Consider the following 21,498-nt stretch of genomic DNA (forward strand, 5'->3'; position numbering starts at 1 on the left):
CCCCATCACCATCACCCTCTGAATCAGAGGAGATTGAAACTCTGGGCCGTTTTGTGGATCGAGCAGCCACAAGCATTTTCACCTGAGCAGCAATGTTAGCCACAACCGAAGCAGTCCCCCGGTCACCCACCAAAGTGGTAGGAAATTTGCTTTCCTGAGAATCCATTGCCCCAATACCATGCCGGAGAATAAAGGGTTAACAGCCCCTTAAACAAGCGCGGCGAGCGCTGCCCACCGCACACACACACTAGCACAAGTTTGACCCCCACAGGGAGAAAAAACTCAACTCAGGCAAGGAAATAGGGACAGGGAGGTAAAAACCTGTAAAGACCACCGCTGCTGCTGCCGCCTCGATCGGTGCGCCCAGGGAAAGGAAGCTATGCAACACAGGGCGCTCTATGAAAGCCTATGGAAGGCTACAAGAAAATGGCCGCCCGCAGTGAGACCATGCGGCCGGAGTGAGCGCTGCCAAAATGGCGCCGTTTGGCGCCGAAAACGCTGCTCCTCCACCTCAGTGAAGTGGAGAAAACACACCAATGTATTAAAACATGGCGGACTGCCGCAGCGGTCGCTGTAATGTGCCCCAAACATGATATAAACATGCCCCACAGCACACAGCCGTTCACACATTCACAGTCTGACACAGATAGTGCAGCACATCCCCCCCTCCTCGCAGCCCACAGCATGCAGCCAGAGAGATAGGGAACTTAACAGTGTGAAGACAGGCAGGGTAACACAGTCCCAGACTGACACCCCCCAGACAGACAGGTCCCCACACAGATACACTTACCTCCTAGATGGCGTGGGGAACCCGCACAGGCGAACAAGCCACTGCACATGTGACAGGGAGAGTTGCATCCAGGACGCAACAAAAATGGGGTTGAGAAACCGCACAGCGTCCAGTGAGGTAGCCACCTCACCAATCATCCCTGCACCGAACAGGGATGGGTCGTTCAATGCGCCAGGAGCGTTACCTGGCTGAACGCTCGAAGGCAGGCTGGGAAGCCACTGACCCACAACCTGCGACCAGGGGGATCAGCTCGAGACCCAGCCCGCATGATCCTCTTCATCAGAAGAACTAACTAACGCTGACAAAAATAACAGCTAAGTAAAGAGAGAGAAAACACTCAAACAAAAATCAAAAAAGAATAGAGAAAGGCTGAGACAAAATGTCCCAGCACAGAGACATCCAGCTACTCCTGACAAGCTAGACATTGAAACTGAAGTATGAAACAGGAAGCAGGAGGGTATAGACTGAGGGACCACCCCCTGGGGTGGGGATATGTTAAAAGCTTTAATATTGACATATTCTGTTGCCTAGCTACTCCTACGGAGCAAAGTCTAATACCCCATTGTGACGAATATGAAGATGGCGGCGACTGTCGGAGGACGTAAGAGAAATATTGTTTTTTTTTTTTCCCCCCAGAATCATTGCTCTTTTTTTTGTTTTTGTTTTGTTGTAGCCTATCATTTAAGTCTCTTCAAAGTCTCTTCAAAAGTCACACTAAAAAGTCGCTCCTTCATGCGGCGACTTTCTGGTCGCGGTAGTGTGAACCGGCTATAACACTCTTGAGGATTTAGCGCTGCTATTTGCATTTTTTGCGATTTATTCATATGGTCTATTAGCAGCAATTTCCTCTCCCAACTTTCATTTTATTTTGTGGCGCGAGTGTTTTCTTTTTCAATTCTAGTGTCCCCAATGGAAGATTTCCCCTTTATTACTTTTCCAGGGACAACCCATAATTTGGGATTTTATTTTACTTTCAATAATAATGATAAACAGGACAAATAGAGAGAATCTCCCTAACAGGCGCACAGACAGCAATAAAAACTGATAGGGGTTCTAATCCTTCTCCACTCTATCCAAAACTAAAAAAGTTTTACCTTCAGTTATACTTTAGGCATATAGATAAGCTGTGCTATGTGCATCCAAACTGCTCTGTTCTTTATTTAAAAGCCTCGCTCCCCTTCTGCCTGTTCTGCTGGACCCAGACTTCCTCCCGCTCGCTCCGTAACCCAACGCTTCTGCTGTAATTGCCTTATTTATCTTGTGGCTCTTACACAAGCTGTGTGTGCATTGGCTGCCTGAATTTGATGCATGAAGGTCCCAGTCGGGCCTGAGTGAACCTTCGCTTACACTTCAGACGTCCTGCAGCCCCCCTCGCTCCGCGTTCCCTGCGCAGCGGCTGGATAAATCATCTCCGAGTTTTACTCCAGCAAAGTTTGGCTGTGGCTCGAAACTGCAGCCTCTGAATTGCTGGAGCACAGGGCCATAACATACACTAATTATGGAAGTTCTGGTCAGTGAGTGATGGATAGACCTCCTCAAGGCAGCCACTGCGCTCTCAGCACTGGTGACGAGAGGAGGAGGGGGGGGGGGATATCCTGCAAGCAACTATTAATTCACAGCCAGAGGTGCTTCCAGCTAATTGTGCACCTAAACTGCACCAAAAAATCAACACCTAGGCAGGTCAGCGAGTGTCATCCAGTCCCCCGGCCTATAAGTGGCTGATTGCACTTTGCTTAGTGCATCATGGGGATGTTGTGGGGCCATACTGCGCTCTTTTTCTGTCAGTGTAATTAAGTGGACAACTTCAAAACTTAGTGATCCAAGATCCTGACTGATTAAACACACAATAAGTTGTGGGAACTGGTGATTAATTAACTAGTCTTTGGATAGAAAATATGGAAAAACGCATCTGCTACAGTAAAACGCATCTGCTACAGTAAAACGTATCTGCTACAGTACAGGATGCCAACTCACTGCGACCCAAACAAAACCAGGCAATGGAAGATGGCTTCAGCACAGGGGCTGACTGGCAACTTTCAGCCCAGGGGGCAAGTAGAAACCAGAGGCCCATGGTGCAGCGACTCAGCCCCACTCTCCCTCTTCCCGTCCTCCTCCTGACCTCCACTCCAAGCTGAAGTCCTGCTCCAGGTACTCTCTACTCACCGGCTGAATCCGGATTCCTAACCTGGTCAGCAGTGGGCGGGTGGGGGGAGCTGAGGCAACTTGGTTGGGGCTTGCCAGGGGAGGAGAGTCTCAGGTGGTGCATGGAACCGGCCTCTGTTCAGACACAGTTTACACCATACATGTTGAGGGGGAGGCCTGCGCTCTTTCCTTGTCTTCATCCCGCACTCAGTAGGTCAGTGTCAGTCTTTTTATTTCTCTTCACCAGGAATCATTTAGGCATGTCTGTGGCAGAAGCAGTGCAGCCTTTTTATAGGGCATCAGAGTGGCCCAGTAGGCATTTGCCCCCCTGCCCCTGGTCCAGTCCTCCCCTGCTTCAGCCCCTCTCCCTTACTGTACCCCAAATCACCTTATACCATCCCTCTCTCCCTCCCTGTACCCCAAATCCTCCATCCCATCCCCCTCCTCTTCTCTGTACTCCAAATCCTCCAATACCACCCCCATCTCCTTCCTGTATCCCGAATTCTCCAATGCCATCACCATCCTCCTCCCTATACCCCAAATCCTCCAATACCATTCTACTTCTGCTCCTCCCTGTACCCCAAATCATTGAATACCATCCCCCACCTCCTCCCTGAACCCCAAATCCTCCAGTATAATCCCCCACCTCCTCTCTGTACCTCAAATCCTCCTAAACAATCCCACTTCTGCTCTGACCTGTACCCCAAATCCTCCAATACAATCCCACTTCTGCTCTGACCTGTACCCCAAATCCTCCAATACAATCCCACTTCTGCTCTGACCTGTACCCCAAATCCTCCAATACAATCCCACTTCTGCTCGGACCTGTACCCCCAAATCCTTTAATATCAACCCCCTCCTCCTCCCTGTGTTCCAAATCCTCCAATACCATCCCCCACCTCCTCCCTGCAAATCCTCCAACATAATCCCTCACCTCCTCCACCACAACCAGCAACCTTCTCCTTCCCCCTGAACCCCGAATCCCCCAATACCGTCCCCCTAAGCCGCCTCCCTGTACCCCAAATACCACCCCCCACCTCCTCCCTGTTCCCCCCGCATAAAAAAAAAGATGAATCGCCTCTGCTCTCTACGCACAGTAGAGATTCTTCAGACGCATTTCCCCACCTAGTGGGCCTAACTGTTGAGGCAAAGCACATCTGAGGGACCCCTTCTATGGGTGAAGAGTAGAGCTGAAGCCATCCTAAATTACCTGGTTTTGTTTTGGTCACAGTGAGACAACGTCCTGTGTGTGATTGTTTGCCATGTTTCGGTGGCATATTGTAGCCTGACAAACTGTTTTATACAATCTGCACCAGTTCGTTATATGTCATGTTGGCTGATATCAGTGATTAGAGTGATACTTTTTTGTCTGCCTACATGGAAAAACACATAACAGACAAATCGGTGTCAAAAAGATGTCCAACAGCCCAACTCCGGGTAATCTGAAAATTCTCTGACTGACATCACACTGCAAGGGTTAACAGCTCCTTTATTCTAGGGGACAGTAAAAGCTCAAAATCTAGGGCAGCTGTGCATGGTATTGGAGGATTTGGGGTACAGGGATGAGGAGGAGGATGGTACTGGATGATTTAGAGTACAGGTAGGGGGATAGTATTGGGGTACATGGAGGAAGAGGGAGAGGGATGGTATTAGAGTATTTGGGGTGCGAGGAGGAGGGGGGATGGTATTGGATGATTTGGAGTTCAGGTAGGGGGATGGTATTGGGGTACAGAGAGGAAGAGGGATAGTATTGGAGTGTTTGGGGTGCAAGAAGGAGGGGGATGATATTGGATGATCTGAAGTACAGGTAGGGGGATGGAATTGGGGTACAGGGAGGAAGAGGGAGGGGTGGTATTGGAGGATTTGGGGGTACAGGGATGAGGAGGAGGATAGTATTGCATGATTTGGAGTACAGGTAGTGGGATAATATTGGGGTGCAGGGAGGAAGATGAATAGTATTGAAGTATTTGGGGTGCGAGGAGGGGGACGGTATTGGATGATTTGGAGTACAGGTAGGGGGATAATATTGGGGTACAGGGAGGAAGAGGGAGAGGAATAGTATTGGAGTATTTAGGATGCAAGGAGGAGGGGGGATGGTATTGGATGACTTGGAGTACAGGTAGGGGGATGGTATTGGGGTACGGGATAAAGAGCGAGGGGGTGGTATTGGAGGATTTGGGGTACAGGGAGGAAGAGGAATGGTATTGGAGTATTTGGGTTGCAAGGAGGAGGGGGGGGGTGGTATTGGATGACTTGGAGTACAGGTAGGGGGATGGTATTGGGAGAAAGAGGGAGGGGTGGTATTGGAGGATTTGGGTTACAGGGAGGAAGAGGGATGGTATTTGAGTATTTGGGGGTGCAAGGAGCAGGGGGGTGGTATTGGATAATTTGGAATACAGGTAGGGGGATGGTATTGGGGTACCGGGAGAAAGAGGGAAGGGGGATGGTATTGGAGAATTTGGGGTGCGAGGAGGAGGGGGGATGGTATTGGATGATTTGGAGTGCAGGTAGGGGGATGGTATTGGGGTACAGAGAGGAAGAGGGAGAGGGATGGTATTGGAGTATGTGGGGTGCAAGAAGGAGGTGGATGGTATAGGATGATTTGGAGTACAAGGTAGGGGAATGGTATTGGAGTACAGGGAGGGAGAGGGATGGTATTGGAGTATTTTGGGGTGCAAGGAGCAGGGGGGTGGTATTGCATAATTTGGAATACAGGTAGGGGGATGGTATTGGGGTACCGGGAGAAAGAGGGAAGGGGGATGGTATTGGAGGATTTGGGGTACAGGGATGAGGAGGAGGATGGTATTAGATGATTTAGAGTACAGGTAGGGGGATGGTATTAGGGTACAGGGAGGAAGAGGGAAGGGGATGGTATAGGAGGATTTGGGGGTACGAGGTGGAGGGGGATGGTATTGAAGGATTTGCGGTACAGGGAGGAGGAGGGGGGGAGGTATTTGAGGAATGGGAGTATACAGTGAGGAGGGGGGATGGTATTTAAGGATTTTGGGTACAGCAAAGATTGGGAGTATTGGGAGTATGGGATTGGGAGTATACAGTGAGGAGGGGGGATGGTATTTAAGGATTTTGGGTACAGCAAAGAGGAGGTTTTTATGCAGAGCTTCACCAGATTTTGCACTCCCATTTTAGTAAATCTTCCCCATAATGACATCCATCTCTACAGCCTGCACCAAACTACAGAACCTGACCCATCTTCAGAGGTGCTAAGCATCGAGGAAGAACTCCGGTAATAGGGAGCGGTGGAGAGTCACATTCTATAACCACACATCATTCCTTCTAAACTGTATTTTATTCCTGTGCTTGACTTCTACTTATTTAAAACGTTACCTTTATATTGTGATAATGAAGCACTTGACTCCTGGGAAGCGAGCTGTATATAAATAGAGTTATTATGATTACCATCACTGTCACTGAGCTCCAGGGATTGGGCCTCTCCGTATATGAAATTATTATTCTACTTCAGCTCTGTCCTTTTCCTGGGGAGAATATATGTTCCATTTATAAGCACCCGGCACTGCCTTATATGGTGCGGGATTATGATGAGAAAGCCTTTCATGCTCCCATACGCTATAAGCATGTGCAGAAACATATAGACTGCCATGTGCAATGCGTTACCAGAGCGAAACGTGTCTGTGTGAGTGATTCAGCCATTCTCACCTCCATGAATGAGATTCCCAGACTCCAAACGTCGGAATGAATTCCATACTGCTCCCCGGCAATCCGCTCAGGCTGAAAATACAACAATAGCTGCAGTCAGAATCGGAGCAAAACATCTGGCTGAGAAGTACATTTGTTAATATTAAGTGGACCTATCAGGATTATTCAGGCTTCTGATTCAATGATCAGGCTTGTTATTATTTTGAATAAAAAGTATCATAAAATGAGTGAATAAACAATAAAAAAAGTTATTAATTGACCAAAAACCTTAAGACTCGGTTCACACTACGGCGATCCGACTTAGGGGGCGACCTGTGAAGTCGCGTGCACCGCGACTTCGGCACGACTTGCACAGACTTCAGAAAATGAATGTCTATGCAAGTCGCTCCAAGGTCGCCCCGAAGTAGTACAGGACCCTTTTTCTAAGTCGGAGCGACTTGTGTCGCTCCTGTTAGAACCGTTCCTGTACTACACTATGGGACGCGACGGTGCGCGACTTGTCAGGCTGACCAAGTCGCCTGACAAGTCGGACTAGTGTGAATGGAGACTTATAGTTCCTGTTTAGGTTTAAAGTGGTTGTAAATCTCAGACATGAAATATGAATAAAGCATATCCCTCTATATTCTGCACTGGTCTCTGAGGGGTCAATTTACTAAATGCAAATAGACTGTGCAGTTGCTCCAGAGCTTAGTAAATGAGGTAAAGCTTTACTTTGCAAAGAATACCCAATCACATGCAAGGAAAATAAAAAATAAAACAGCATTTTTGCTTGCACGTGATTGGACGATGGAAGTCAGCAGAGCTTCTCCTCTTTTACTAAAAGTAAAAAAAAAAAAGCGGAGCGCCTCTAAGTGTAATAGATGATAAATATTTGCTCACATTTAGAACAGTGGAATAAAAGCTGATCTGAAATAGCGGCAATCCGATAATGGGAGTCAGCATCCAGGTATTTCAAATCCACACCATTAGTTCAGGGGAGGAAGCGATGTCTCTCCATAGCGCCGTCAGGCTAGTTGGCCGGCGGCTTCCGGATTCTGCTCTACTCGTATCCACTCAGAAAGCAAAGTCGCCTGCGTGATGCCACCAAACGGGCAACCAATGGCACAACGCGTTTCAGAGCATGTGCGGGAGCCTCACAGGGCATGCCTGCTCTTTTTTCAAGTGCGGTATCAACACAGAAGAGCTTGCATACTCTTATATATACCCACACGGATAATGGGCGGATACAAGAAACTTGCTCTAAGCTCTGGGTGCAACTGCAATTTGCAAAGTGCACAGTCTATTGGCCTTTAGTAAATCAACCCCCCAAGTGTCATTTCTGTCTGTTGCCTACTTCATCTGCTATCAGCATGAGTCACTTCAGACAAGTTTTCCTGACACCAAGAGATAAAAAGGTGACAGGGGATGAATCTCCAGCACAAAGCCTGTGATTGACAGCCTCAGCACTGTTCCTGTGTGCTTTGTGAAGGGGGTGTGTCTATTTTCACCAATCAGCTCTCACTGAGCTCTGCAGAGTTTAACTTCAGCTCCACGCCACCTGCTTTCTGAAAGCTCAGACAAACAGCATAAATGATGGGGTCCCCATGGATCAGACTTGTTTTTCCAACACATCCCACAGAACCTCGATCGGATTCAGATCTGGAGAATTTTATGGCCAAGTCAAGACTTTAAACTCCTTGTTGTGTTCCTCAATCATTCGTGAACCATTTTTGCAGCATGGCAGGGCGCATTATCCTTCTGATCAGGGAATATAAGGGTTGATTTACTAAAACTGGAGAGTGCAAATTCTGGTGCAGCAGTGCATGGCAGCCAATCAGCTTCTAACTTCAGCTTGTTAAAATAAGCTTTGACAATAAAAACTGGAAGCCGATTGGTTTCTCTGCAGAGCTGCACCAGATTTTGCACTCTCCAGTCTTAGTAAATCAACCCCACCATTTCCATGAAGGGGTGTGTTTGGTCAGTAACAATGTTTAGGTAGGTGGTATGTGTCAAGTGACATCCACATTAAAGGAAGGACCCAAAGTTTCCCAGCAGAACATTACCCCTGAAGCATCACACTGCCTCCCCTGGCTTGTCTTCTTCCAATAGTGCATCCTGATGGCTTCCATTCCCCCGGTAAGTGAAGCACAAACACCCAGCCACCCAAATGATGTAATTCATTAGACCAGGCCGCCTTCTTCCATTGCTCCATGGTCCAGTTCTGATGCTTATTTGCCCATTGTAGGCACTTTTGGCTGCGGACACGGGTCAGCTTGGGCATCCTGACCAGTCTATGGCTACACAGCCCCATACACAACAAATGGCAATGCCCATTTTTTCTGCTTTCAGGTCGAGGACATGTTTACTTGCTGCCTAGTATATCCAACCCACTTTCAAATGCCATTCTAACAAAGGTAATCAATGTTATTCACCATAAAGTTATGTCTGATCGTGTATACCAGTAGTCTCCAAACTTTCTAAACAAAGGGCCGGTTTACTGTCCTGCAGACTTTAGGGGGCCGCACCATGGCCAGTAGGAGTATAAAATGTCTTGGCATCAATGGGGGTAAACAATGCCCTATCTTTTGTATTGGGGGCGGAATAGTACCCTGATGCTGGTATCCGTGTGAGAAATAGTACCCCATTGTTGATGTTAAAGGGAGGAATAGTGCCCCAATGTTGATGTCAGTGAGAGGAAGAGCGCCCTATCGTTGCTGTCAGTAGGAGGAATAGTGCCCCATCACTGGTGTCATTTGGAGGAATGATGCCCCATTGTTGTCGTCAGTGGCAGAAATGATGCCCCATTGTTGGCGTCAGTGGCAGAAATGATGCCCCATTGTTGGCGTCAGTGGCAGAAATGATGCCCCATTGTTGGCGTCAGTGGCAGATATGATGCCCTATTGTTGGCGTCAATGGCAGAAATGATGCCCCATTGTCGGCGTCAGTGGCAGAAATGACGCCCCAATGTTGGCGTCAGTGGCAGAAATGATGCCCCATTGTTGGCGTCAGTGGCAGAAACGATGCCCCATTATCGGCGTCAGTGGCAGAAATGATGCCCCATTGTTGGCGTCAGTGGCAGAAATGATGCCCCATTGTTGGTGTCAGTGGGGAAATAGTGTCTTTTATCAGAGGGAGAAATAGTGCCCCCAGGGCTGGATAAAAATAAGCAAAGGGCCACATCTGGCCCCTGGGCTGCAGTTTGGAGACCACTGGTGTATACAATAGACTTAAACATGGCTACTTGATTATATCCTTGGTGGACTAAAGATACCCTACAGTGCAGACTTGGAGTTACTGTTTGCTTCGAAGGTTGAAGTTGAAGATATGAATTATTTTTATTGTGCCAAGGTCAGGAGAACGTAAGACAAAAGGTAGGAGAGTTCCCTTGACATAGCTTCTCAGTGTGCTCTTAATGCACCTGGCTGCTTCGCACTTCCTCTCGCAGCCTCATAACCCCGGGGCCTCCCAACAAGAAAACAAACTCAGAAATTAGTGCCAGCTGAGTGTCTTCTGTGTGCATATCCAGGTCAGCGCTGGTGAGAAGGAAGAACAGTAAATAAGAGTCACAACTTGGGATTCTAATGTGTTGCTCCCTCTTGCCTGCTATAGACCAAGAACTTATCAACAGCAGGCTTAGCATTCTTCGGCACGGAGTGGATGCGGATTACGGGGTTAAAAAAGGGATATATTTTCAATGGAAGCGGTGAGATAAATATGGAATAGAGATGTCTTTCCTCCTGGATCTAATCCCGCATTCCAATTAGCAGATGGATTCCCTTTCAAGTGCCAATCCGTTTAATGCACACCTGGGATCTGCCTTCATGCCATCAAAAGGACCCTCAATTTAATTACTGTCCAACTAAATATCTGTGTGAGCTAAGTAACATTTAACCCCTCAAGGGCTACAGGTGTCTGCTACAAGAGGCTGCCTGGGCATTCCTAGTGGAATGAATGGTGTTGGCATGAAGGCATAGAATGTACAAAAAATGTACGAAGCAAGGAGAGCGTGTTTTACCCCTTCCATACAGGGCAGTTTCACCCCCCTTCCTGCCCAGGCCAATTTTCAGCTTTTAGCGCTGTTGCATTTTGAATGACAATTGCGCGGTCATGCAACACTGTACCTAAACCAAATTTATGTATTTTTTCCCCCCACAAATAGAGCTTTCTTTTGGTGGTATTTGATCACTGCAAGGTTTTTTCTTTTTTGCAAAGACAAATAAAAAAGACCAAAAAGTTTGAAAGAAAAAAAGGAAGTTTTTTTGTTTATGTTATACAATTTTGTAAATAAATATGTTTTTTCCTGCACTGACGAGCACTGATGAAGCCACACTGACAGGCACTGATGAGGAGGCACTGATGGGGTGGCACTGATGATGAGACACTAATATGCAGCACTGATGGACACTGATAGACGGCACTGATAGGTAGCACTGATGGGCACTGATAGGCGACACTGATGGGCACTGATAGGCGACACTGATAGATGGCAATGATGGGCAGCACTGATGAGGAGGGCACTAACAGGCTCCCTGAGCACTGATTGGCATCCCTGGTGGCCATGGGTGGGCCAATTCCTGGTGGACATGGGTGGGCCAATCCCTGGTGGCTCTAGTAGCATCCCCCAAGGGTCTGCACTGGTAATAAATGCTCCGATTACCAGCACAGACCCCCCCGTCAGGAGAGCCGCCGATCGGCTCTCCTCTACTGTCGCCTTTCAGACGCGAACTGAGAAAAGCCGATCAACATCACTTCCTATTTACTATGTGACCAGCTGTGATTGGACACAGCTGGTCACATGGTAAAGAGCCTATGTCATTAGGCTCTTTACCGGGATTGGAGATGCAGTGTTTCAAGAGTGACACACCGCATCACCGATCACCGATCTGTGCGCCCGAGCAGCCAAACCTGCTGGACTTCATATGACGCCAAGCCGGGATGGGACAACCACTATGCGGCTGTCATTTTACTATATGACGGTCGGGAAGTGGTTAAGAAAAATAGTATTGAACACGTCACCATTTTGCTAGGTAATTATATTTGTAAAGGTTCTATTAACATTAAATGTTAACCGCATGTCGGTAACATCCCATGCAATCTATACATACAAAGAAACTAAAACAAATAAGTTCAGAAATGAAGTTATGTGTAAAAAAATGGAATGACACAGGGAAAACGTATTGAACACGCTAACTGAAATGTATTTATAACTTTAATGCTTCAAGACGCAGGCTCCTGTATGGAGAGACTAGTCGTATGTATTGCTCCGGTTATGATTTTGGCCTAGTCCTTTCACACAGTCTTCAACTCTTGAGGTTTGCGTGGGCCTCTTCTATGAACTCTGATCTTTAGTTCTTTCCATTGATTTTCTATTGGATTTAAGTCAGGGGATTGGCTGGGACATTCTGGCAGCTTTATTTTCTTTCTTTTGATTGAAACCAATTGAGAGTTTCCTTGGCTTTGTGTTTGGGATCATTGTCTTGCTGAAATGTCCGCCCTCGTTTCATCTTCATCATCCTGGTAGATGGCAGCAGATTTCTATCAAGAATGTCTTGGTACATTTTTCCATTCATCCTTCCATCAATAATATGAAGTTTGCCAGTACCATATGCTGAAAAACAGCCCCACACCATGGTGTTCCCACCTCCAAACTTCACTGTTGGTATGGGGGGTGTTTTTTGGGTGATGTGCCATTTGACCTCCAAACATGGTGCATATTATGGCGTCCAAAGAGTTCAATTTTGGTCTCATCATCCCAGTATTTCACAGGCTTGTCTAAATGTTGTGCAGCAAACTTTAAACGAGCTTCAGCATGCTATTTCTTCAGCAATGGAGTATTGCGTGGTGAGCGTGCATACAGGCCATGGCGGTTAAGTGCATTACTTATTTTTTTCTTTGAAACAATTATACCTGCTAATTCCAGGTCTTTCTGAAGCTCTCCAGAAGTGGTCCCTCGCTCTTGGACAACTCTTCTGATAATTTTCACTCCTCTGTCAGAAGTCTTGCAAGGAGCACCAAGTCGTGGCTGGTTTATGGTGAAATTATGTTCTTTCCACTTCTGTATTATGGCCCCAACAGTGCTCACTGGAACATTCAGACGTTTAGAAATCCTCCTGTAACCAATGCCATCAGTATGTTTTGCAACAAGGTTGTGAAGGTCTTGAGAGAGCCCTTTGCTTTTGCCCATCATGAGATGTTTCTTGTGCGACACCTTGGTAATGAGACACCTTTTTATAAGCCATCAGTTGAGACTGAACCAGCTGATACAATTGTACACCGACAGGGAGCAGGATTGCGTGTCTGTCTGTGCATGTCCTCCCCCCTCCCATGCATAGAATGCATTAAGGTGAAAGACCTTCTGCCTTTAGAACCACTTTATTGTACAGTATTTAGTTTATTTTTTTTTAAAGCCGAACTTCAGGAATTCAGCCACTTTCTAAACTGCTCTGGATTACGTGAGGTAAAGTCAAACAAGGTGTATGCCACCTCAGGGACTTATTTCTTTGATTTACAATTTTTTTTGGAGTGCTGGAAGTACAGCCATTGCTAAACTTCTGGTACTCCGATGCCAGAGCTCCCGAAAGCTGCAGAGTCGTATGCAGATGCTCTGCCTGTCCCTCCCTTCCTCCTGCCCAGTCACAGAGTGCTTTGTATTGTGAACTTGTTTGCAAAATACAAAGCCTTCTGTAAATGGGCAGCACAGGGGATGGGCGTAGAGAAGTGCTACTTTATGAGAGCAAGCATCATCACTCCTATCAGAGCGCTTGGAGTATAGTGATAGTTGTACTCCTGGTGCTCAGTAAAACAGTCAGTTATAAATAAAAAAGGCAAGTCTACAGGTTGGCATGCACCTCAATCTGATGTCAAACACTGCAGAACAGAGAGAGCAGAGCTGAGTGTAATCTGGAACCTGAGTGGACTGAAAGGACCCCCCCCCCTCCTCTACAAAGTCTCATAGGAAACATGCACAGCCGAGGCGGTCAAATTGCCCTCTGAGTTGCTGGAGGGGGAGCGGGGCCATCTCCTGTGATACTGTGTCGGGATTAACTGTCAAAAGCGACTCTTGCAGACCGCAGAGAGAGGTAAGCACTTGGTGCTTTTATATAAGGCTAATATTCCCACTTCAATACCAGGCACTTTTCCACCCTTTCTGCCCAGGCCAATTTTCACCTTTCAGCGCTGTCACACTTTGAATGACAATTGTGCGGTCATGCAACAACTATACCCAAAACTAAATTTTTGTCATTGTGGTCGCACAAATAGAGTTTTCTTTTGGTGGTATTTAATCACCACTGGTTTTTAATTTTTTGATAAATAAAAAATTCTGCTACATTCCTTAGGTGAAAATAACCCAAATTAGTGTAAATTATTTAGCCTGTAGGAAAGTTATATAGTCCCCAAACTATGCATATCTGAAATTGATCAATCCTAATGTACTGGCGGCCTATCACATTTCTTGGGGCCCAAAAAATGCCAGGACAGTACAAACACCCCCCAAATGACTCCTTTTTGGAAAGAAGACAGCTCAAGGTATTTAGCAAGAGGCCTAGCAAGTTTTTTGAAGTTGTCATTTTTTGTCATAAGTTTTTGAAAAATAAAGAAATGAAAAAAAAAAAATTGTCATTTTAGTGCAGTACAGCGTCATCATATAACGGGTGTGGCGTTGATAAGGGAAATTGACTGGTGACAGTACGAAAAAAAACAAAACTTTTTTTTTTTGCAATTTTTTATTACATTTTTTTTTTTAACTTTGATCAGAGCAATATAATGTTTCATTAGTAACATTATACTACTCTGGGGAAGTGACCAGTATTTTTTTTTTTTTTACACATTATGTTTGCATATAGCAATGCATTTCTTTGCTATATGCAAGCATTTTACGGAATGAAATCAATTTATTCAGTTTGTTTTGTTGTGATTAGCCAGAGCTAATCACATGGTACAAATGGGCTGTGATTGGCCCAGTCTGTACCATGTGATTACACTGACCAATCACAGCTAGCAACACAATTGTATACAATGGATGGCTTAAAAGGAAGCCATCCATTGTTTACAACTGTTGTGTGACCTGCTGTGATTGGTTACAGCCATCACATGTTACGGGCAAGCGGGCCAGTACAGTGATCAGTGGACGCAACTGGTGACAGATAAGCGGGGTACAGTTCGGGAGATAGTCATATGATGTCCACCCGGATCGACGAGAGGTCCCGCCGGCATCATCTTGCCATAGCCCGGGCGGTGTTGTGGAAATTTTATTAATATTTATGTGGACATTTCTTTAGGATGTATTTTTAGTTAAATTGCCATTATGTCTCCCAGTGTCCGTTTACTGGTAATCGCTATGCACAGTGAATATTGCTTTAACTGGCATTGAGGAAAGACCTGTAGATGTGGAGACCTTCCATTAAATGGAGACTGCACGCTACTTGTAGCCTGATCATCCCTATTGGCGGTGCCAGTCCAGGTCTATGGCAGTGCAAGGAAAACTCCACCGCACAAATGTATATCAGCCAGCCGGGGCCCCGGTATTCACTGCGGAGATATGTTTGTGATGTGGAATTCTTATCGTTTTAATGGCTGGCATCTTTCTGTCATATTTGATCCATATGATTGAAATACTGCTGCTATTGTCTTTTGCAGATATAATAAAGTCCCATTCACTGGAACAATAGCATGATCACTATCAAATATGGTTTTTATGAACTATATTATATAGCAGTGGTCCTCAACCCTGGCCTACAGGGCCCACTAACAGGCCAGATTTTCAAGATAACTGAAATACATCCCAGGTGATATCATTTGCTGCTCAGTGATTGCAGTACTCTAGTCTGCATCTCCCCAAGGTAATACCTAAAATCTGGCCTGTTAGTAGGCCCTGTAGGCCAGGGTTGAGCACCACTGTTATATAGGATTCACTCTTAACAGGTTATGATCAGTGTATGTTTGTGAATTAGCGTGGCCGAGTCCATGAGAACCCATGTGGCAGCCATGTTGCTTTGTTCACTTGGCAGAGTCTCTACACACACCCGTGTTATTCCATAAATATTCACTCCTTTTCTATTGTACTTTTGAATGTATACATATCTGTGATTGGTGGTCTTGAAGCCACTCCCTTGTAACCCCCTTTTGTTCTCTTGCTGTAAATAAACCTGAGCTCTGCTCTGTAGGACACAGAGAGACCCTTCAGTTGGCATCGAATTGACTACAGTGAGCGTCTGTTTCTTTCTATGTCGCCAAGCGCTTGGCTAACCTTATACAAAAGAGCTGTACATTGTACTTTTCAGTACAAGGGATTAATGCCGTTTGGATCGTATTAATATACCCAAGTGAGCTTTTCAGTGCAGCAAAGTTTTCAGCGCACCAAGCGAATTTCTATGCTCCAAGCTCCATTCACTTCCACGACAGCGGGAACTGGATACATTATAGAAGGATATGCTTTGTTCATTTTTCATTTCAGGGACTTACAACCACTTTAGGTAACCCCATTGCAATGACAAGCAGTTCAAACTGAATATATGATGACAGACTTTCTAAGCAGAAGCCACCTTCAGTGAAAGCAACAGGTCAAAATGAATATGGAAAGCTCCAATGTTCCATAAAGATGAGCCTGACCTCGCCCCTCTAGAGCCTGTATGTGGGTCAATGAGGCTGCCCAGAGACCCACTATAGGTCAAGTGAGGCTATGCGTAGAGGCTCAGGAGATGACAAGCTCAAGCATATTAACTGGAAATGCCGAATTTTGCATCCTAGATCTCCTGGTTCCACTGAAGATAACCCAAGCTTACGTCATTTGTTTTCCACCACACGCTCAGTTTCAATTTTCCAGAACTTTGACAAGTTTGCATACAAAGGCATTTGTTTCCTATGCAACTAATCAATATACAGTCATATGATACAAGCAAAGCACACAGAAGACCCATGATCTCAAACTCACCGCCATATATGCATTTGTACCCACGTAGGTCTTGGCAATTGAATTCACTAGCTAACAAAAAAAATAAAAAATAACAAAAAGAAACGAGGGTGTTAAACTGACAACAGCATAAAACGGGCAATTATTTCTCATTTAATCCACCCATCAAGCAAAAAAAGAATAGAATAGAGTAATGATATAAAAAGACAAAATAAAAAATATATAGAGTGCTTTTATCTGCAGGCATTAAACAGAAGATGATTACACTTCTCGCTTTCCCTTATAAACAAAGCAAGTGTTATCAGTGACAAAGCTTTCTTCAGACTAACCAGCCACCTAACGTTTAAATACGATCAGCTTTCTCGCCAAGATTCGGGAATAAATAGGTTACAGTAAGAAAACATTCCTATAGTGATTTAGTGAGCACTAAACACAGAGGCAGCCCCAGATTATCCACTTGCTGCCCAGGCCTATTCTAACACTTCTCATATAAATGTAAAAATCTGCTTGTTTTTGCTTAAAAAATGCTTAAAACCCAAAACATCATATATTTTTATATCAGAGGCCCTAGAAAATAAAATGAAGGGTGGTAAAATGTTTTATACATATAACAAACTACTAGAAAAATATAAACAGACAATATATTACTAATATATGAAATTTTAACATTTTATTTAATGTGTAACAAATATTAAAAAGTTATTAAAACCATATGCACAAGTTAGCTATCCGAAGATATGGATATTCATATAGCCTTGAGATCCGCTTTAAAGGGTCAACGTGTTTCACTGTATTGTATTGGTACTGTATCCTTGTACTGAGATCCGAGGTCCTGAGGAAGTGGGGTTTCCCACGAAACTCGTTGATCCTTTAAAGCAGATCTCAAGACCATATGAATGATAACTTCGGATGGCTAACTAACTTTATTTTTTACACTGTGTCTATTTTTTTAACTTGAATTGTTATCACAAGGCAGGAACAACATCCCTTTTGATAGAACGGGCAGTGAAAGGTTCTCTTTACTGAGACATCTAGGGTCTATTAGACCAAGACTCTCCTCTGCCCTTAAAAAACATCTGATCGGTTTGATCAGATGCTTTCACAGGCCTGTTTACATTAGACCGAAACTGGAAGTGACAAAATACTCATCGTTTTGGTTTCTTAGACAATAGAGTTGATCTGGATGTTTCAGTCCTCAGTCATCTCTATGGTCAGCTAACAGAAGTGCCCTCTTCCGCCGCATGAAAAAGCAATCCAGTGAACCAGAAAGACATCATCAGCAGAGCTGGGAGTTACTACTGAGCGGGGGATCAGCAGAGCTGGGAGTTACTACTGAGCGGGGGATCAGCAGAGCTGGGAGTTACTACTGAGCGGGAGATCAGCAGAGCTGGGAGTTACTACTGAGCGGGAGATCAGCAGAGCTGGGAGTTACTACTGAGCGGGAGATCAGCAGAGCTGGGAGTTACTACTGAGGGGGAGATCAGTAGAGCTGGTAGTTACTACTGAGCGGGAGATCAGCATAGCGGGGAGTTACTACTGAGCGGGGGATCAGCAGTGCTGGGGGTTACTACAGAGCAAGAGATCAGCTGAGCTGGGAGTTACTACTGAGCAGAGGATCAGCAGAGCTGGGGATTACTACTGAGCAGGGGATAAGCAGAGCTTCCACTTCTTCTAGCCCTAGTAATTACATTGTAGTCAATGATGGTCCTGGAATACCAGCACTATGGTCACACAATCCCTGATATTAGGCTTAACTTTTTTCCCCTTTAATTTTGAATCTGAAGCTCAATCAGACAACAAGTATTTATCAAGTGTTCATCTGGTGGGTATTACCATAGAACAGTGGTCTCCAAACTGTGGCCCTTTGCTAGCATTTGTATAGTACCCCACCCCTTGGGGCAGTATACCTCCCACTGATGTTAGGCAGCATTCCTCCCACTGATACCAACAATGGGGCACTATTCCTCTCACTGACCTCAACCGTGGGCCTTAATTACTTCCACCGACACCAACAATTGGGCACGATTCCTCCCACAGATACCAATGACAGGGCACTAACAATGAGGCACTATTTTCCCATTAAAGCCAATGATGTGGCACTATTCCTCCCATTAATACCAATGATGGGGAACTATTCCTCCCACTAATACCAATGATGGGGCACTATTCCTCCCACTGACACCAATTATGGGGTACTATTCCTCCCACTGACACCAACAATGGGGCACTATTCCTCCCACTAATGCCAATGATGGGGCATTATTCCTCAAACTAATGCCAATGATGGGGCACTATTCCTCCCATTATTGCCAATGATGGGGCACTATTCCTCCCACTGACACCAATGATGGGGCACTATTCCTCCCACTGACACCAATGATGGGGCACTATTCCTCCCACTGATACCAATGAGGTAGCACTATTCCTCCCACTGATACCAATGAGGGGGCACTATTCCTCCCACTGATACCAATGAGGGGGCACTATTCTTCCCACTGATACCAATGATGGGGCACTATTCCTCCCACTGACACCAATGAGGGGGCACTATTCCTTCCACTGATACCAATGAGGGGGCACTATTCCTCCCACTGACACCAATGATGGGGCAGTATTCTTCCCACTGACACCAATGAGGGGGCACTATTCCTCCAACTGATACCAATGAGGGGGCACTGTTTACTGCCAATAATGCCAAGGCATTTTCTACTCACCCTGGCTACAGTCCAGCCCCCTCAAAGTCTGGAGAAACGTAAACTGGCCCTTAATTTAGAAAGTTCAGAGACCCCTGCCCTACAGCTCTGTGCTGGTCAGGGAGGCACACCAGTCACACTTCTGTGATAACTGCTTGATGACCAGTTGCACTGTAGACACAAAAATAAATCCAACAGCTTATGCAAAATGAGGGCATGCAGAGATGGCAAGGTCAATGTGCTACAAACTTATAAAGCCAATATTTTCCTAGCCCCGATTATGCACAAGTTGTAAAGTATGAGGGTAACCTGTTGCAAAGTAAGACTTGGGATGGTAGGAATGCATAAACCCCCATACACTATGCAGACAACCCAAGTCATTACACAGCTTCATTCCTAATAATTAAACCCCCCCACCCCCCTTCACAGACGGTCTTGGTAGTCAAAGAAGTGTCACGATTTTCTGAAGACCCTGACTGACATACACTGCTCGCTAGAGAAGACAGACACAGCTAAAGACACAATACGACAGCCTGTATGAGTGAGTCTGGCAGTGCAGCAGGTGGGGCCAAATAGAATAGCTAGTGGCCCCCAGAGCCTTGCAGCCTCTATCCAGAGAAGGAGCCTATTCAAAGTGACATGACAGGAAGGTCAGGGGTCAACCTGATGGGTGATCTCTGGGGAAGCATAGAGATGGAAATTAATTACAATTTGGGGGGAGGGTCTTGCCCAGACTTCGCAGTCTTTGTTTTGCTCAACATTCATTTTTATTAATTATTATTATTTTTGATAACAGTCTCCCCTGGAAGGCCTCCCCCCCCACCTTGTTCTTTTGTGTGGACAGAACCGATCTTCTCCTAACTCCCCAGAACGCATATTAATGAGGCCACAATCCCATTAGCAATTATCGCATCATCTGTTACTCAGTTTTAACCCCTCAGTTGCTGGCGGGACCTGTACTGTCCAGCGATTCATACAACTGCTTTTGAAGTGATAAGTGACAGCCGAGTCATTTCTATGCAGTTTTGGTAACAATGTGCCATCATCAAACTCTAGAGGGACAAGCAGGGATGTGAAGGTTTGGACGTTACCCATCAACCATACTTACTTGTATGCTAACACCAAAATCACACAGCTTTACCCCTCCACGGGTGTTCACCAGCATATTAGAAGGCTTAACATCTGCAATAAAGCAAATATGATTAGAGGTTGTGATCTGTTAGAAGAGCCAATCTCGGCTAGGGTCCCAGGGAACCCTAGAGTTTATCCAGAGGTAGCTTAGAGTTCCTTGAGCAGTGGCTGATTGACCTCCTATCTGATGGTGTCTGCTTAGTTCTGGATCCCATGCCACTTTGCAATGCCAGAAGTATAACTCCAAAGATCTTTTTTGGCTATCTGTAAGTGTGGCTTTCTGACCAGCACTGAAAGGTACATTTTTCATGAATTAGGCTGTCATGAATTTCTCATTGAATGCCTCTCAGAGTCTCCCAACTATATATCCTTCTCAGAGTTCACTATACTCCGCTTAAATTACATCTGATGGACGTGAGGCCAGATGCATTATTTGATAAATGCAGGGGGGAGACGGGTTCCCTTATCCATTTGTTGTGGAGATGCCCAAAAATTGCACCGATATTGGTCCAAGGTTGTGACCACAGTAAACACTGCTTTAGGTGTAGTGGTCCCTTTGGATCCTAGACAATGTTTGTTGGGCAAACTTGAAACGGTCACCCAGGACAGATGTCTTGGGGAGGCGGCAGCGAGAGCCTTGTTTCAGGCACGTAGACTTTTGTTAGTAAACTGGACTGCATCTGAACCTCCTACGCATGAGATGTGGCTTGAACAGCTGGGTAATACATTGCGCATTGAAAAACGTATACTGTATATCAACATAGAGGCTCCCCTTACAAATTTGAGAAGGTGTGGGGTAGATGGTTGGCTACTCCGGGCCTGGCCCCCGTGGACTTGGTACTGGATAGATTGCTGCGCCAATAATGGCATTTATAATGTTACCTGGGAGGAACTGCAGAGGCGATTGGAGCTATATGTTTGTAACTTGGTATAATGAATAGTATTTTTGTAACATTAGGGATGTATGCATCTGTTATAAATGTATTGTTGTTGGCATCCCAATACAATTGTTCTTGATTAAAAAAAAAAGAAAGGTACATTGTTCCCAAGTACCAACAATGAACAGGTTTTAGTAGGGTTACCTGAGGCATGAAATTTTTTTTAGCGGTTCCTCTGGGGCAGTGGTTTCTAATCTGTGGGCCTTTCCTTGGCTTTATCTGGCCCTTAGTGTACCGTTC

At 45.6% G+C, this 21,498-nt stretch overlaps 1 protein-coding gene and 1 long non-coding RNA gene across 2 annotated transcripts in view; one reads left to right on the forward strand and one right to left on the reverse strand.

The window, feature by feature from the left end:
- Nucleotides 1-21,498, forward strand: part of LOC309552212 — a 603,675-nt gene that overhangs the window by 189,502 nt on the left and 392,675 nt on the right. The window lies entirely within an intron of this gene.
- Nucleotides 1-21,498, reverse strand: part of MAP2K5 (mitogen-activated protein kinase kinase 5) — a 308,258-nt gene that overhangs the window by 76,591 nt on the left and 210,169 nt on the right. Inside the window, exons 14-16 of the mRNA XM_082253022.1 lie at nt 20,298-20,371; nt 16,518-16,568; nt 6,608-6,679 (exon numbers count right to left, since the gene is read on the reverse strand). Of these exons, the coding sequence (XP_082109148.1) occupies nt 6,608-6,679; nt 16,518-16,568; nt 20,298-20,371 (197 nt within the window). The remainder of the gene's footprint in view (nt 1-6,607; nt 6,680-16,517; nt 16,569-20,297; nt 20,372-21,498) is intronic.

The sequence above is a fragment of the Pelophylax lessonae genome (assembly GCF_965119305.1).
Source record: "Pelophylax lessonae genome assembly, chromosome: 4".
NCBI classification, from domain to species: Eukaryota; Metazoa; Chordata; class Amphibia; order Anura; family Ranidae; genus Pelophylax; species Pelophylax lessonae.